An 18,532-nucleotide genomic window follows, 5' to 3' on the forward strand; every position below is an offset into this window, starting at 1 on the left:
GATTAAAGAGAGGGAAATCTTGCTCTCTCCTCTCTACATATAACCACAGAGAAAACGCCATGCAAGGACACTGAGAAAGGGCTGTCTGCAAGCCAGGAAGAGGGGCCTCACCAGGGACCAACCCTGCTGGCACCTTGATTTTGCACTTCCAATCTCCAAAACTGCGAGGAAATACATTTTGATTATTTTACCCACCTGGTGTGTGGTATTGTGTTATGGCAGCCTGAGCTGACTAGAACAGTCTTTTTTTTTTTTAGAGAGGGGACGTATGTATACCTATGGCTGATTCGTGTTGATGTATGGCAGAAACCAACACAATATTGTAAAGCAATCATCCTCCAATTAAAAATAAACAACATTCATTCTGTTTATTTATTGGCTGCCCTGGGTCTTCATTGCTGTGTGAGGGCTTTCTCTAGTTGCAGAGACTGGGGGCTACTCTCCTGTACTCTCTTGTTGTAGAGCGCAGGCTCAGCAGTTTTGATGAAGCGACCTAGTTGCCCTGTGGCATGTGGAATCTCCCTGGACCAGGGAGCGAACTCGTGTCCCCTGCATTGGCAGGCAGATTCTTATCCACTGGACCACCAGGGGAGTCCTCTGACAGACTTTCTATGTGGCTGGTGTGCTGTGTTTACTCTGTACCGCATCCTCTTGCCCACCTCTGCGTGTCAGCACTTAAAGGTGCTGCTCACCAGCAGGATCTTGCCTCCAGCTCCCACTGCAGCCCGAGGAGCCGGGAGGGCGGTGGAGGCGCTCATCCATGTGTGCAGAGAGACAGGGGTGTCTGAGGAAGCCCGCTGCTCTCCCCTACCCTTGGGCAGACCGTGGGCAGGGAAAGTCCAAATCACTGGGACGAGGTACAAACGGTTTTATTTTTCTAGAAAGAGCAAAGTCCAGAGAGGCAGCAGGGAGGGCAGCTGGGCCTGGCGGAGCCGCGGTGGGCAGGCCCTGGGCCCTGACTGAGGCCGCAGGAGGCTCCCCCCAGCCCCTGCCCCAGGAGTAAACAGGCATGGCGGGGGGCTCAGCCGGTCGGGGCCCTCCAGCGTGATGGCAGAGAAGGAGCAGGGGAGGTGAGGTGAAGTCCACGACCTGCTGGGTCACACGAAGCCAGGCTTCATGGACGAGCGGCGGCAGTTGGGGCAGCTTCGTGTCCCGTTGTTCTGCAGGCACCTTGGGGGGGTTGGTGCAAAGGGCAGTGTCCGCTCGGCCGGCCTGGCCACCCACCCTGGACTGGCTCCCTCTTCCCCTCCCCGCGGCAGGCAGCCCTGCTGGCCCTGTGCCTGGGAAGGCCTGCAGACCAGAGCCTGGGCCAGGGGTCAAGCGTGGGTGACGGAGGCATCTCTGGCCCTGGGCGCCGCTCTCCCATGACCTTCGAGAATTCTCTCTCTGTGGTCTCTTTCGGGAGAAAAACAGGGCCGCTGGGAGGGTTCAATGAGTGATTAGACAGGAAACTCTTAGAACAGGCACCCAGGAGGCCCCCAAAACACCGCCTAAGTGTGATTAGGCCCCAGGGAGCCCCTAGGGCCCGCTGGCAGGGCGCTCACCTGAGGTGGAAGATGTGGGAGCAGGGCAGGGCCTGCAGACGGCTGTTCTTCTCGCCGATAGACTCGCCGCACAGGCCGCAGTAGAGCTCGGCCTCCTCCACGCACTCGTGGAAGCGCACGACGTGGGCACGCAGCTCCCGCTGCAGCCCTTTGCTGCGGTAGATGCCCTCGCTCAGGCAGTGCAGCTTCAGCTGGCCCAGCTGCAGCGAGGGCGGACGAGACCAAGTCAGTGCCGGTGAGCAGCGGCCCCCAGACGCCGTCTGTCCGCCCGGGGCCACAGGGTGCTCAGTACATGGGGATCCTGTCCTGCCGCGCTCCTGCCTTGCTGAGGGCCCTAGGAAAAACATCTGGCCCTCTCCGGGCCTTAGCTTCCCTTCATGCAGAATGAGGGAGTCGGCAAAATCAGTAATCCTTACTCCTAGAAGCGACTGGGGACCTCATGTTTTTGAAGGATTTTTATTGACCGGATCTGCTGCCTCGGTGCCCTACTCGTTAATTTGCTTTCCTGTTTCTGTTCATTGCGTACCCACAGCAGCTCATCGACATTTCTGATGATATTTGGGTAAGCCAGAGCAGCTGTTGTCCAGCCAAGGCAGGTGTATTTGGCATTTTAACAGGACTATGCCCTGATCTCTGAGAAAGGCACATCTTCTAGAAGACTCTGAGGCTATTTTCAAAAGGTTTGGATAGGATGATGAAATTTGAAGAGGCTGCATAGACTGTGGGAAGAACACAGGCTATGGAGTTAACACAGGTCAGTTACCAGGTGTGGGACCTTGAACACCTCTCTGAGCCTCACTTTCTTCATCTGTAAAAGGCGGCTTGCTGTACCCACCTTGCAGGAAGCCAGTGAGTCCTGGAACCCACAGCTAGAAGAGCCCTGGGGTGCCCACCTCCCTATCAGTGGCAGAGTCTTAATGACCATCAAGAAACCTCTGAGGGGGGCCTTCCTTGATGGCGCAGTGGTGAAGAACTGGCTTGCCAATGCAGGGGGTGCGGGTTCAATCCCTGATCCAGGAAGATCCCACGTGCCACGGAGCAACTAAGCCTGTGCACCGCACGTACTGAGCACGTGCTCCAGAGCCCGGGAGGCCACACCTTCTGAAGCCCAGGTGCCCTGGAGCCTGTGCTCCACAACAAGGGAAGCCACCTGGGCAGGGAGAAGCCTGTGCACCGCAACCAGAGAAAGCCCAAGCAGCAATGAAGACCCAGCGCAGCCAGAAAGAAAGAAACTTTCCAAAAAGAGACAAAGAAACCTCTGAGGAATTCTAATGTCCCCCGAGCTACGGAACTCTCACCCTGCCCCCCACCCCCAAGTGCTCTCTGAGTGGAGGAGAAACAGCCAGGGTCAGGGAGTGACTAGGGCCATCTCCTGGAGATCAGGAAGGACTCAGGGCACGAGCAGGCTGGTGGGGGGGTGTCCCCACCCACCCTCGATCCCACCCTGGGCTCTTGACTCCAGACCCAGCAGATGGAATCAGGTCTGACCTTGTTCCCCACCTCCTCGGCCAGGTCCTGAGCTCTCTCAATGGCATCCAGGGCCTGGAAGGGGAGATAGGGCAGGGCTGCAGGCAGGGCTGTCGGACGGAGACCTTGGCTTGTAAGGGAAGGAAGGGCAGGGAGGGACGGGGCTGGGGAGAGAATGAGACTGGGGTACACTAGCCTGAGCTGCCTCAGTTTACTTGGATACAGAATGGGAAGAACCACTCCTATCTCACAGAGGGTTATGAAATCGGGCTCCGTCGCTCAGTCGTGTCCAACCCTTTGCAACCCGTTGTTGCCCACCAGACTCCTCTGCCCGTGAAATTTTCCAGGCAAGAATACTGCCCTGGGTTTTCTACTCCATGTGAAATCATGGGAGGTAGTTCAAGCGTCTCGAGTTCCAACCCCAGGTCTGGCCTTTTAGGAGCTGGGTGATTGGCAAGTCATGCCCTGCTCTGAGCCTGGAAAGTGACCTGGAATGCCCTGGCCTCACAGATCTGGGGTGAGGCTGATACTGGACAAGGGGTCTGAAAGAGCCCAGTTGGGAAGCAGACCCACACACCCTTGGCTGACTTGTGGGAGCGCTGGGGAGAGCTGGCCGCAGGACAGGGGTCCCCCTCACCTTGTCCAGCGCCTTCCTGGCCACCCAGCACTTGGCCACGCCCAGCAACACCTGCACCTGCCCCAGGCGGTTCCCGATCTCGGTCATGATGCTCATGGCGGAGTCGTACCTGGGGAAGGCTGTCTGCGCAGCCGGGTTGGGGGTTGAGATCAGGCCCGGCCTGGCCCGCCCCGCCGCCCCCTGCGTCCCAGTGACCTCACCTGCAGGTCCCCACGGCTCCGGTGGATGTCAGCAAAGCAAAGTAGGCAGAGAGCCTGCAGCGGACGGTCCCCGTGCTGCAGGGCGATCTTCATAGACTCCTGTGACGGAGCCGGACCCTCAGGCCTGCGCGTCTGCCCCCCACCCTAGAGGCATCCTCACCCCGTGGGCCCCTCAGACACCCTCGGAGCCCGGTACCCCTTTCCTGGTGCTGAGTCCCCGTGTACCGAACCCCTGAGGATTGACAGCCCTGGAGACTGTGGCTCTGAGAGCGGAAGTGGCTTGACCGAGGTCACCAGGTTATTAAGTGGCAAAGCTGGGATTCCTACCTAGGTCGGTGGAACTCCAGACTGGCTCGTTTCCAACTTAAAACTGTCCCACAGAGTGGGTATTGGGCCGGGGGACAAAGGAAAGCCCCCTCCGCTGAGAACAGACTATAAGGGAATGAGATTTGGGGCAGCCGGGGTAAGGGGAGCAAGCACATCCTCCAGGGGCTCAGCGGTAGAGAGGGGGGCAGGAGCCAGCCTTGGGGGGCCTCAGCGGACTGGGCAGGCAGGAGGAAGCCCCGGGCCCGGGCCCCGCCCACACCGCCGTGCCCCGCTCACCCGCCCGCGCCGCGCCCACCTCACAGCACTCCATGGCGCTGCCCAGGTGGCCCAGCAGGCGGTACGCTACAGCCATGTGATACTGGCTCATGGCCCGGTACTTGAGGCTCCAGCCTTTGCCATAGTCGTTGACGAGCTCTGCAGCCTTGCAGGGGAAGAACAGGGCTTTCTCGTAGTCCTGCAGGGGACAAAGGGAGGGGCCGGGATGGGAGTGCGCATGCTGAGTGGCGGGAGCTGCCCCTAAGTGGAGCGCTCCACCGCATGCTGGTTCATTCATTCATTCACTTATTCTGGTGTCCAGGAAAACCGTGATTCACGCAGAGGGAACAGCCCTGCAAAGGGGTGGGCTCATGAACGTAAGGGTTTTCATCTGGTTTGCCGACGTATGCCAAGAGCCTAGCACAGTTCCTGGCTCAGAAAGTATTTGCTGAATGAATGAATGAGAATCAGAAGCAAGAAAGGCAACTGGCTTCTCTCAGCAAGTCCCGGTTGGGCCCCTGGCCTTCAGAGATGCACAGAAGGGTGGTGGTGGGGCTGTCAGAGCCCACCCTGACCCCCCGCTGGAGTTTGCCTCCTGGCGGCCGGTCATCACTGAAGGCTGGATGACGGATTGCCAGCAGAGTCAGCTCCGAGAACATAGGACAGACTGGGGCAAAGAAATCATCCTCTCCCCCTTCCCTTCTCCTCAGACTTCTAAATGTCTTCTCAACCTGCCAGTTATGAGCACATGACCTCACCATACACTCCGTTAGGAAACAGAAGGAAATCGGAGACGTGCTCCCTCACTCGCCTTCTCGGTCAAGCCCACCGGCCCTGACTCCACACTGCCTCGCTCCTGCTCCTCCCTGCTCCGTCAAATTAAATAAACCCCCTCCAGGCGGGCTCTGGAACCCCTCCCCAGTCTCTCGACTGAGTCATCCCATCACCATAAAAACACAATCTGGCATTTCTTACCTCACGTGAAAAACAAAAATAAAAATCAAACAACCACGTTTGACTTCACGTCCCATTCAACTATAACCCCGATTCTCTCTTTATTGTAGAAAACCTACTTGAATTGTTATTTGATATCGAACAAGCTAATATGACCCAAAGAAAACTCTCGGTAACCCCAATATAAACCTGTTTCTAATAAACTTAGTATGTACTATGTACTTTTTAATTCGAAGCCATGTAAATGTTTTACAGACTTAAAAATAGGAAATTTAATTTAAAAAACCCTAAGATTAGAAAACGGAAACAAGGGACTTCCCTGCTGGTCCAGTGGTTAACTCTCTCAGCTCCCAATGCAGGGGGCCCAGGTTCGATCCCTGGTCAAGAAACTAGATCCCACATGCTGCAACTAAGACCTGGTGCAGCCAAATAAATGAATAAATATTAAAAAAAAAAAGGAAACAAACTTAAGTGTATATTATTATAAAATTACAATTAATTTTAAGTATAATTAATATATAATTAATCACATCATAATTATAATATATAATTATATAATAGATAATATAATTTTAATATATAATTATATGATTATAACATATAATTATAATATATTATATATAATATATTAATGTATTATATATAATAATTATATACTATATAATATAATATATATTAACATTATATATTTATATAATGTATATTTATTATATTAAATATATTTATATAATGTATATGTATATAATTATATTTATATAATGTTAATATATAATATAATATATATTATATTTTATAGTATATATTATATTGTATTGTATATATAATAATTGTGATATAATTTAATATAATTATAATAACTATAAATATATTATACAGTGTAATATAATTGTTATAATATAAATATAATTTAATTATAATATGATTGTAATTATAATATAACCATAATATATAGTTAAATATGCCATGATTATAATATAAATATAATATTATATATAATTATAATTATATTACTCTTATAATAATATAGTATGGATGTGAGAGTAGGACTGCGAAGAAAGCTGAGTGCTGAAGAATTGATGCTTTTGAACTGTGGTGTTGGAGAACTCTTGAGAGTCCCTTGGACTGCAAGGAGATCCAACCAGTCATTCTAAAGGAAATCAGTCCTGCGTGTTCATTGGAAGGACTGATGCTAAAGCTGAAACTCCAATACTTTGGCCACCTCATGCGAAGAGTTGACTCATTGGAAAAAACTCTGATGCCTGGAGGGATTGGGGGGCAAGAGGGGAAGGGGATGACAGAGGATGAGATGGCTGGATGGCATCACTGACTCAATGGACATGAGTCTGAGTGAACTCCAGGAGTTGGTGATGGACAGGGAGGCCTGGTGTGCTGCAATTCATGGGGTAGCAAAGAGTCGGACATGACTGAGCAACTGAACTGAACAATATAATTATCATAATATATAATATAGTTATAATTATAATATAAATATAAGAATATAATATATAAGATTATATAATTATAATTATAAATAGAATATATAATATAATTATAATGTTATATAATTATAATATAAATATTATACATAATATGTAATATAATTATAAATATAAATTATAATTAAATATAAATTATATAAATATAATTTTATACTTATAATTATAATATATAACATAATTGTGTAATTTATAATATAATTATAATATAATATATAGTTATAATTGTAATATATATCATATCATATATTATTATATTATATAATTATATATTACATATTATATTATAATAATATAAGAATTATAATATAATTATAATATATTAATTATATTAAGTATTATATATTATATTATATATATGCTGCTGCTGCTGCTAAGTCGCTTCATTCGTGTCTGACTCTGTGCGACCCCATAGATGGCAGCCCACCAGGCTCCCCTTATCCCTGGGATTCTCCAGGCAAGAACACTGGAGTGGGTTGCCATTTCCTTCACCAATGCGTGAAAGTGAAAAGTGAAAGGGAAGTCGCTCAGTCGTGTCCGACTCTTATGCAGTCCATGCGAGCCCATGGACTACAGCCTACCAGGCTCTTCCGTCCATGGGATTTTCCAGGCAAGAGTACTGGAGTGGGGTGCCATTGCCTTCTCCGTATTATATATATATATTATGTATTAATTGTATCATATATTATATATATCTGTATAATTATTTAGATTTATATATATTTATATTTACAAATATTTATATTATATATTATTTATATATAATATATTGTATATATTATATATATTCTACACATTATTATATAATTATAATTTATAATATAATAATTATTAGATAATTATTATATATAATTTAAATATAATTTATAATTATAATATAATTATAATTAATTAAAATATAATGAAGGTATATTATAATATATTATGATGGTTTCATAATTGCCATAATATATTATATAACCTCTTATTAATAGAACCATACAGAACAAGTGTTACTTCAAATGACCTTAAAACATACACTTGAGGGGAACACAGGTATACCTGTGGTGGATTCATTTCGATACTTGGCAAAACTAATACAATATTGTAAAGTTTAAAAAAAAACAAAAAAACATACACTTGAATAGTTCAACCATAGTGGGATATATTATAAAGACAAAAGAACAGCAGAGAAGTCTTAAACCTCATTTGTCATTTTTTTTTTCAGCAATAGTGATATCTTGTCTTTTGAAATTATTTTGTGTACTTTGTAAGATAAAGTAAATATTTAATTATGTTGTTAGAAACCAAGATTTTCAGCCTAAGAGAAAAAAAGAATCAAGTATGAAATAAAGAAAATCCTGAAACATTAAGCTTGAGTTGAAGATTTCAGTATAAAGTCCAGTTGTCCTTGAAACCGAGGAGATTTAGTAGCAATAACAAGCCAGTGGCAATGAGCATCCTGAGAGCCCACATCCGGTCTTTACCCGTCTGGAGCAGGAAATATAGTGGGCCCTCAGTACCCAAGGGTTCCACATCCAATCAAAGCTTGAAAATATTAGGGGAAAAAATCCAGAAAGTTCCAAAAAAGCAAAGCTTGAAGTTGCCAGGCACCTGACTATTACCTAACATTTACAGTGTATTAGGTTTTATAAATAATCTGGGCTTCCTCGGTGTCTCAGTCTACAAGAATCCGTCTACCAATGAGGCAGGTTCAATCCCTGGGTGGGAAAGATGCCCTGGAGAAGGAAATGGCAATCCACTCCAGTATTCTTGCCTGGAGAATCCCATGGACAGAGGAGCCTGGCAGGCTACAGTCCGTGGGCCTGTCAACTTAGTGACTAAAACAACAACAAGAGATGATTTAAAGAATATAGGAGGGGGGACTTCCCTGGTGGTCCAGTGGGTAATATTCTAGACTCTCAACGCTGGGTGTCCGGGTCTGATCCCTAGGCAGGGAACTAGATCCCATGTGCCACAGCTAAGACCCACTGCAGCCATATATGTAGGTTCTATGAAAATACTACACCATATTATATAAGAGGCTTGAGCATTCCTGGATTTTGGTGTCCTTGGGGATCCTGAAACAAATCCCCTGAGAATACCAAGGGCCGACTCTACGCAATACCAGGGGACAGGCTGTTGTGCCAGAAAACAAGAATGCTTTCTTTCAAAGAACTAAAGGAAGTCTCGTCAAAAGGACATAGGGGTCATGCTGAAGAGAATTCCCCTGACTAAAATTAAGATAACGTGAGTATCAAAAGGAGCAATGATTGCAAATGACTGAAGACTACTGAATATTTTTTTAACTCCAAGATTTCATGATGAAATACCAAAAAGAGGAAGCAAAACAAGTGTGATCGTTGGAGTCAACTATCACATCAGCTCGTTATCCTGAAACATGGCAATTAAAGGAGAGGGACAAAGGATTTATCTACCTTTCCTTTAGGAACTGCTTTTCAGAGCAATAAGCTAGCTTTAATTGATTTATAGGAAAATCCCAGCTAACAATTGTAGAAGGTATCATAGAACGTGGAAGTCACCGTTTCGTGAGAGTTGACAGAACTGATTCAGGCAACAGACACCAAAAAATGCTCAAACCATTATGGAGAACACTGCTGCTGAGCTGAATATTCACCAAGTGTCACCCCACAAAGTAAGCTGCTGGTCCTGCAAGGAAGAAGGCAAAGCTGAAAGCAATGGGATCGGGTGGTCACTTGCTCGGACGTCGATATGGTGTCTCATGAAGCACGCAGTCCTGCCTGTGCAGGTTCTCACCAGAAGTGAACGACCTACAGGACTTCCCTGGTGGTCCAGCAGTTAAGACTTCCCCTTCCGATGCAGGGGGTGCAGCTTCAACCCTTGGTCGGGCAGCTAAGATCCCACGTGCTTTGTGGCCAAAAAACCAAAACATAAACAATATTGTAACGAATTCAATAAAGGCTCCACATTAAAAAAAAATTTTTTTTTAAATGTGTGACCTAGATCTTACCAAGTCATTTTTAAAATTCTCGTTCATAGAGAGTAATGGAGACAAAGAAACAGCTTATGTGACTCCTTGAGGAAGCAATGAGACAATGAGATGGAATATGAATTAATTTGGCTTCTTCAGTAAATCATGGAGAATAAAGAGTAGTGTATTAACTTTCTATTGAAAGTGACATAATCACTGCAGTGTGTGGTTCTTGCTTGTGTTCCAGTTCAAACAAGCTGAGCGTTAAGGCGTATTTTCAGGATAAACAGAGAAATTTAAGAGATCATTGTTCACCATGGTGTGTGTGAGAATAGTATTGTGATTATATAATAAAGTGTCCTTATATCAGAAAATAGTCTTCTTATTCTCAGAAATGCTTACTGAACTACTTTGCGGTAAAATTTTGTGATGTCTATAATTTTTAAAAAAACTATTTATCTGGCTGCTCCAGGTCTTTACTTGCAGCATACGGGATCCAGTTCCCTGACCAGGGACCGAACCCCAGCTCCCTGCACTGGGAGCACAGAGTCTTAGCCACTGGACCACCAAGGAAGTCCCATAATGTATGGGATATAATGTGATATAATTTTATATCATAACACTTCAGTGAAAAATATGTTAAGTCAAACATGGCAAAATGTTAATAATTTGTAAATATAAGTAGCCGGTATATGGTGATTCATTATATCATCCTCTATGCATTCCTGTATGGTTAATTTTCTTCATAATAAAAAAAGGTTTTAAAACACCCCTATCTCTCTCCAATCCTATTTGATCTCAGAATGGCTTCCCCAGATGTCTTATTGCTGCAAACAAAATCCTCAAATGAAGGATGATCCATCAATCCATGGATGACTCTCATTTCCTCACACCCAACTGCTTTCCCAGGTGGGGCTAGTGGTAAAGAGCCTGCCTACCCATGCAGAAAACTTAAGAGATGTGGGTTCGAACCCTGGGTTGGGAAGATCCCCTGGAGAAGAGAATGGCAACCCACGCCCGTGTTCTTGCCTGGAGAATCCCATGGACAGAGGAGCCTGGTGGGCTACAGTCCATGGGGTCTCAAAGAGACAGACACAACCAAGCGACCCACACTTTCACACTTTGATTTTTGCAAGGTTTATCAGGCATTATTATGTGCCAGGTGCTGACATGGCCCAAGGGCTGAGCGCAGCCTGGATGTCTGCAGGAAGGAGAGCAAAGACTCAGGGCCAGAAGCCCAAGGTCATTGGCTCCATCAGTTTCTTCTCCCTTCTATCTCCCTTTCCCCTAACCCCCTGGACCCCATCACCTCCCACCTCTCACACACCTGCGACAGCCACGCTGGCCTCCACCCTTCCTGGAATACGCAAGGTAAGCTCCCCCAAGAGCAGAGCTGTGCTTCCACCATTCCCTTTTTCATTCTTTCGCCAGATTTCTGCATGGCTCACCCTCTCTTCTCCAAGTCATCAGACATCACCCCTACCACTCTGTTTGAACTTGCAACACCCCCTCCTCGGCCCTTCCAACCCCCTTTCCCTGCTCCCCTTTTTCCTAAGCACTTTCCACCACGCTGTATACTTGGCTTTGCTGATTATATTTATTCACCTTCCTCCCCCAGCTAGAAAGCAAGCTTCGTGAGCCCAGGCACTTGGCTCTTATTTTCACTGCTGTATCCTGACCAACAGCGCCTGGGATACAATAGATGCTCAGTACACGTTTGATGAACGAATCCTTACGACCGTGTTATAAGGCGGGTTCCATTCGCCCTCATTTCATAGGCTTGGAGAGAAGTGACTTACCTAAGATCACACAGCAAACACAGCAAAGTACAGGTTTAAGACCTTCCTCACATAGGAGCTTCCCACTCCCCAAGGAAGTCAGGCAGACTGAAGCTTGAATTTTGACTCTGCCCTGCCTGGCCACCTCTCTGCACGCTAGGTCACCTCACTTGTGTCTGACTCTGCGACCCAGTGGACTGTGGCTCATCAGCCTCCTCTGTCCATGGGATTCTCCAGGCAAGAAGACTGGAGTGGGTTGCCATTCCCTCCTCCAGGGGAATCTTCCTGACCCAGGGATCGAACCTGCATCTCATGTCTCCTGCATTGACAGGTGGGTTCTTTACCACTAATGCCACCTGGGAAGCCTGGCCGTGTCTGTTCCTCCCGGCTAAGTCTTTCTCTTCTCAGACTCCCATCTGCCTCGTCCCTACTGATATGGGAGGACTGAACGCAGTGATGCAACAGGGAGCACGGCTCCTCGGAGGCTCTCCGGGAGCTGGAGCCTCCACCACCCTCCCCCGGGGACCCCGGGGCGCACCTTGACCTGAGCATAGAAGCTGCCCAGGCTGCAGCAGACGCGGCACTCGAGCATGGCGTCGTCGTTGTTGTGGGCATAGCGCAGGGCCTTCTCGAAGCTCTCCAGGGCCTTCTGGAAGAGACTGAGGCCCAGGAAGGCGTTGCCCATGCTCAGGCTGACCTGGCCTCCGAGCTGGGCGGCCGCCCTGGTGCCGGGCAGGCCAAGGCAGGTCTTGCAGTAGGAGATGGTCTTGTGGAACTCACACAGCTTCTCGTTGCTGCGCGCCAGGTTCAGGTAACTCTCCAGGAGGAAGTTGGCGTCCTCCAGCTCCCTGGCCGTGTCGATCTGGACCACAGCAAACTGCCCGGCGCGGGGGTGGGCCGGGGCGCTCAGCCTCCGCCCTTCCAAGCCCCCCACCCCCAGCCCAGAGCCTCAGACCCGGAGCGTCCACCCCTAGCCTCAGTTATGCACTGGGCTCCCCAGCCAGACTGGAAGCTGCAACCTGGGAGCCTTCACCTCCCAAACCCAGACCCCCCGCTTTCAACTTCATCCCGAAACTGGTCTGCAGTCTCCACCACCTGCCCAGCCCCCCAGCCTCGAACCTGGAGCCAGTGCCCCCTTTCCCAGGCTTAGACTCAGAACCCCACAGGAGAGGACTGGAACCTCGACTCTGAGACCTGGCCTTGAGTGCCTCACACCACGAGGCTGAGAACCTCAGACACCAAAGCTCAAGGCCACGGGCCCAAATGCAAAGCCAAGACAGAGCATCCAAGACCCAGTGCCCGAGATGTGGAGAGTTCAGGGCCTCAGGCCCTGACCGCCAGCCTGGGGGGTACGGGAGAGTCTGAGGAGGCGGGAGGGGGCCGGGAAGCCTGGGAGAACCCTGCCGGGCCCCACCTGCCCAGCCTGGCTGCGCTCCCACCTTGAGCATCTCCTTGTAGCGGCCCATCTCCGAGTGGGCCGTGACGAGGCAGCCGAGCACGCGGAAGCGCCCCACGAGGTCTGAGCTCTTCTCCAGAACCTTCATCCACAACTGCAGCGCCTTCTCCGTCTGGTTAGACTGGTACAGCTGGAGCCCCTTCTCGATCTGCTGCTTCGTCTGGTCCTGCCCCATCCTCCCAGAGACCCCCGGTGGCCCTGCACCTCTAGGCTCTCATGGGACCACCCCCCCACCCCTGGTGCCCGCTGCCCACCCAGCCCCGAGCAGGCGCAGGGCCCTAACCCTGGGAACAAAGCTGGTCTGGGTCCTGTGCGCAGCTGTCCCTGCCAGTTGAGGCCACGTGGCCACCAAGGAATGTCAGCCACAAGGTCACGCGGGCCTCCGCCGCACCCGCCCCCAAGCTGGGAGGAAGGTGCCCGCCCCCTCCTGCCCCGGGCACCCCCTTGGGCATCTCTTTAGCACCTCTGACCCTGGCCCCCGAGCCCCCCTGGCAGGGCAGGCTCTCCCTGCAGCCTGAGAATTGGAGTAAGCAGGGATAAAGCTGGGCACATGGGCAGCAGGGAGGTTGGAGTGGATGCCCAGCTCTGAGCCATCCTCTGCCGCCTCACCACCATCCCCAGAGCCACCCTCCCCGGCTCTGCTTCTGTGAGGGACTGGCCACTGAAGCCACATACCTGCACACAGGCCCACCCCATCCCAATGAGTCCTAACCTACAGCTCAGCCCAGCCAACAAGTTGCTCACCTCTCTGGGCCTCAGTTTCCTCATCTGTAAAATGGAACTGTCATAAGCTAATAAACGCTCACCTATGATGGGTAACAGCGGGACCCTGGACCAGGCTGCCAACTTTTGAATGCTGCCTTTGCCGTTTATTAGTTCTATGGGCAGCATGCCTTTGGGCAGGAGAGCAATGGTTCCCACTTCACTGGACTGTTGGAACCATATGCCTTAGTAGCTGGCTGGGACTATACCCCTTAGTAGCTGGCTGGGACTTGGAACAGTGCCTGACACACGGGAAACACCATGTGACCATAAGCAAGAGGTTATCTCAAGCAGCATTCGTCTGCTCCATGGCAAATTGTCCACGAGGAATATAAATTGGTTTTTGAAGGTTTAAAAAAATATCCAGTTCCAGGGACGCACAGTTCTGAGCTTTAGTCCACTGTGGCTCTCTGCCTGGCAAAGCAATAAAGCTATTCTTTTCTACTTCACCTCAAAAAAACAAAAACAAACAAAAGATATACAATTCCAATCCCAGCTTGAAAGAGTCCCTTATAATGAGCTTGAATGCCAGACACCATGGAGAAGGGCAAGGTCTTACAGAGGGAGAGGGCAGACCCGTGAAGGTTCCTGGGGTTGCTAGAGGGCTCTGCCAAAATTACCAGCTCGTCTCACTGCATCCTTCTCTTCCCCATCTGCAAACCAGGCTCCTTCCCCCTCCAGGGCAAAGTTGTCCTTTCAGAGTGGACAGTGGCTTTTAGCATACGAGCATCCCTCATTTTATTGCAGTTCCCAGATGCTTGTCTTTGACAAACGGGAGGTTTGTGGCAACTCAGCATCGAGCAAGTCTATTGCTAAGTCTATTTTTCCAAGAGCATAAGCTCACTTCATGTCTCTGTGCTGCATTTGGCAGTTCCCATAGTATTTGGAGCTCTTTAATTACGTTTCTTATGGTGACGTGTAATCAGTGCTCTTGGCTTAACATCTTTTTTGTTTCGTTTTGTTTTGTTAACCTTTTGGCCATATCGTGTGTGGGACACGTGGGATCTTACTTCCCCGACCGGAGACTGAAGCTGAGCCCACTGCGTTAGGAGCATGGGGTCTTAACCACTGGACCACCAGGGATGTCCTGTAATCAGTGATCTTTGATGTTGATGGTTAGCATTTTCAGCAATAAAGTATTTTTCAGTTTAGGTCTGAACATTGTTTTTGTAGACATGATGCTCTTGCATACAATATAGCATAGACATAACTTTTGTATGCAATGTGAAACCAAAATACTCGTGTGACGTTTTATGGTGATATTCGTTTTATTGTGGTGGTCTGGAACCAGACCCACAGTATCTCTGAGGCGTGCCTGTATGCACAAAGTTGAGCTTTGATCTAGCACTAACACCAGAAGATTTTCATCACCCTGGAAAGAAGCCCTGTGCTCATTAGCAGTCACCCCTGCTCATATGCGATATTGACTGCAGACCTCAGAATGTGACCTATTTGGAGACACCATCTCTTTTTGGCCATACTGCTTGGCTTGTGGGAGTTTCGTTCCCTGACCAGGGACTGATCCTGGGCCCTCAGGAGTAAGAGCTCAGAGTCCTAATCACGGGGCTGCCAGGAATTCACCTTTAAAGAGGTAAAACGAGGTCACTAGACAGGGCCCTGATCCCATAAGACTAGCGTCGTAAGAAGAGATTAGGACATAGACACACAGAGAGGGAGAAAGAGGGCCATTGACAAGCCAAGGAGAGGGGCCTCGGAGTGAAACTAACCCTCTTGACACCTGCTCTCTGACTTCCGGCCTCCAGATCTGAGACAATACATTTCTGTTGTTTCAGCACCCCCCATCTGTGCCCAGCGTTACGGCAGCCTGAGCAAACAGACACACCCTGCAAGCACAACCTACTCTCTGCAGACCCGTCTGCTCTGGACGTCTCACGTAAATGGACTCGCACAACATGCGGCCCCTCGTGACTGGCTCCTTTCAGCACAGTGTTTTCAATACTGTAGCGTGAATCGTACTTCATTCCTTTTTTTGGCTGAATGGTACTCTAGGGCTTCCCTCGTGGCTCAGCTGGTCAAGAACCCGCCTGCAATGCAGGAGACCTGGGTTCGATCCCTGGGTTGGGAAGATCCCCTGGAGAAGGGAAAGGCTACCCACTCCAGTATTCTGGCCTGGAGAATTCCACGGACTGTACAGTCCCTGGGGTCGCAAAAAGTTGGACACGGCTGAGCACCTTTCGCTTTCAGTATTCATTGTGCATTTATGCCATTTTGCTTATCCATTCATTAGTTAATGGACTTTGGGTCGTTTCCCTTTCCGATTATGAATAATGATGCTTTAAACATCCATGTACAAGTTTTCATGTGGACAAGTTTCCGTATCTCTTGAATATATACCTAGGAGTGGAATCGCTGGGCCATAGGTAACTCTGTGTTCACCTTGTGAGGAATCTGATTGCCCCAGGGCCTTTGCCCCTCACGGTCCCTTTTCTCCTCCCTACTTCGAAGTTCTGCCCAGTTAAGGCCCAGCTGGGATGGACCAGCTTACGATACTCACGGAGAATTAAATTCCATTCTGATACAAGATGTATCTCTATAATTTTATATTCATCGATGAGGGTATTGGCTTAGTATCTGTTTGCCCCTCTCAAATGTGTGGGCAGGAACTTTATCTCATTTTTCACTGACTTGTCTCCAGAGCAAAACCTGGCATGCAGTGGCCACTCAATAAATATGTTAAATGAATGAATAGGAAAAAACAGGGAGGAATGAAAGCTTAATTTTGAAATTTAAAGTAGCTGCTCCAGGCTTACAGCTAACCTGCTATGCCTCCTTCATCCTGGGGAAGCTGAGCAGAGGCAGAGATCACTGCCTCCTGTTTGCTCCAAGCAAAACAGGTCCAGAGTGGGACAGTCTGGGCATGGGGGTGGGGGGGTCCATGCCCCAGGGTCATACGTCGAGGGGACAGAGGAATAGGCCCTTGGGACTAAAGACATTGGGCTGACCCAGGGGAAGTGCTTTTTTTTTTTAAATTTAAATTCAATTTTCCAATTTATTTAAGTGGTCAATCATGTCAGAATCCTTGTGACCCCGACTTTAGCCCGCCAGGCTGCTCTTTCCATGGGATTCTCCAAGCAAGAATACTGGAGTGGGGTGGCCATTCCCTTCTCGCGGGGATCTTCCCAACCCAGGGACCAAAGCTGGGTCTCCCACATTACAGGCAGATTCTTTACCATCTGATCCACCAAGGAAGCCCATTTAATGAATTAGTTAAGTTTATTTTGGGCCGTGCTGGGTCTTGGTTGCCGCGCTTGGGCTTTCTCTAGTTGTGGTGCAGCGGGGGCTGCTCTTCACTGCGGTGGGCGGGCTTCTCCGTGCCCTGGCTTCTCTTGTTGCAGAGCATGGGCTCTAGGTGCACGGGCTTAGTTGCTCTGATGTCCCCTGCCCTGGTGGGAGGTTTTTTAGTCGCTGGACCACCAGGGAAGTCCTGGGGGACGTGCTCTGGAACCTGGCGCACAGGAAGCTGGGCAAAGGGGGAGAGCTGGGAGCTGCTGGCACAGTACTGTCTTGGGACAGGGGGGTCCTGGGTTGGTCTCCAGAGCGGAAGGAAGCTGGACCCACAGGGCAAGTGCTGAAGAGCCAGAAGGTTCTCTGCCATTTGTGGTTGAGATACAGTCCAGCTCCGTGAGTGCCTTGAGTCTTTGGCAGGAAGTAGATGGGCACTCTGCCTCAGCATCCCAGAGGAATCTGGAACCACAGACTTCCAGGTACCCGGGAACTCAAATGATCTCAAAACCTGACCGAGTTTTCTCTGCCCCCGAGTGAGCCATTTGCTGACTTCCGAACATAGTTAGGTCAGGGTCATGCTCTTTTCGGAGAAAGCAATGGCACCCCACTCCAGTACTCTTGCCTGGAAAATCCCATGGATGGAGGAGCCTGGTAGGCTGCAGTCCATGGGGTCGCTAAGAGTCGGGCACGACTGAGCGACTTCACTTTCACTTTTCACTTTCATGCGTTGGAGAAGGAAATGGTAACCCATTCCAGTGTTCTTGCCTGGAGAATCCCAGGGACGGGGGCCTGGTGGGCTGCCGTCTATGGGGTCGCAGAGAGTCATACACGACTGAAGCGACTTAGCAGCAGCAGCATGCTCCTTTAAGGTAAGGGGGTGGTTTTTGTACTAGCATCCGATCGGCCCCTGGCAAAGTGAGAGGAGACCGAAAGGAGGCTTACATTGCCCGAGCTGAGCACTTCTTCCAGCTTACAGATAACTGGGTGGCACCCAAGGGTGATGTGACCTGCCCAAGGCCATACCTCAACCTCAAGACAGAGCAGGCAGTGGACCCCAAGCAGTGTGACTCCAGGGGTCTTACTCTTGATCATGACACTGTCCCAGGAGAGAGGGAGAAAAGTGAAGGGGATGCAGATAGCCATATTCAGGAAGCTTAGTGATTTTTGCCAGACACACCAAGCCTACTGGGAACCCTGTCCAGGCTCTGACCTGGCTGGGCAGGAGAAATGTACACAAAAAAGGCTAAGGAGGGACTTCCTGGTGGTCCAGGGTCTAAGACTCTGAGCTCGCAATGCAGGGGGACCGAGTTCAATCCCTGGTTGGGAATTAGATCCTACATGTCGTAACTAAAGATCCCCCATGCCACAATGAATATCAAAGATCCTGCGTTCAGCAACTAAGACCCAGAAGCCAAATAAATAAAAAGTAAGTATTTTCAAAAATTGCTCTTAAAAAAAAAAGGCTAAGGAGAGGGTGA

The 18,532-nt window shown here is 49.1% G+C and overlaps 1 protein-coding gene across 1 annotated transcript; it reads right to left on the reverse strand.

Moving 5' to 3' along the window:
• Nucleotides 1-867: 867 nt before the first annotated feature.
• Nucleotides 868-13,311, reverse strand: RAPSN (receptor associated protein of the synapse). Its single transcript, XM_055547084.1, has 8 exons — nucleotides 13,030-13,311; nucleotides 12,129-12,467; nucleotides 4,471-4,629; nucleotides 3,849-3,947; nucleotides 3,649-3,771; nucleotides 3,033-3,086; nucleotides 1,545-1,744; nucleotides 868-1,170 (listed from the first exon to the last, which is right to left on the reverse strand). Exons 1-8 carry the CDS (start codon nucleotides 13,219-13,221, stop codon nucleotides 1,098-1,100), a joined length of 1,239 nt encoding a protein of 412 aa, XP_055403059.1. The 5' UTR covers nucleotides 13,222-13,311; the 3' UTR covers nucleotides 868-1,097.
• Between the last annotated feature and the right edge of the window lie 5,221 nt (nucleotides 13,312-18,532).

The sequence above is a fragment of the Bubalus kerabau genome, chromosome 15, assembly GCF_029407905.1.
Source record: "Bubalus kerabau isolate K-KA32 ecotype Philippines breed swamp buffalo chromosome 15, PCC_UOA_SB_1v2, whole genome shotgun sequence".
NCBI lineage: Eukaryota > Metazoa > Chordata > Mammalia > Artiodactyla > Bovidae > Bubalus > Bubalus kerabau.

What these genes read in the sequence shown, in the direction of transcription:
- RAPSN (XM_055547084.1), bottom strand. Translation starts at nt 13,221, where the DNA reads ATGGGGCAGGACCAGACGAAGCAGCAGATCGAGAAGGGGCTCCAGCTG. An exon ending in GGAGCCGTGGGGACCTGCAG is followed by an intron (nt 3,772 to 3,848) that starts GTGAGGTCACTG and finishes CCGGCTGCGCAG; the next exon opens with ACAGCCTTCCCCAGGTACGA. An exon ending in CCGAGGAGGTGGGGAACAAG is followed by an intron (nt 1,745 to 3,032) that starts GTCAGACCTGAT and finishes CCCTCGCTGCAG; the next exon opens with CTGGGCCAGCTGAAGCTGCA.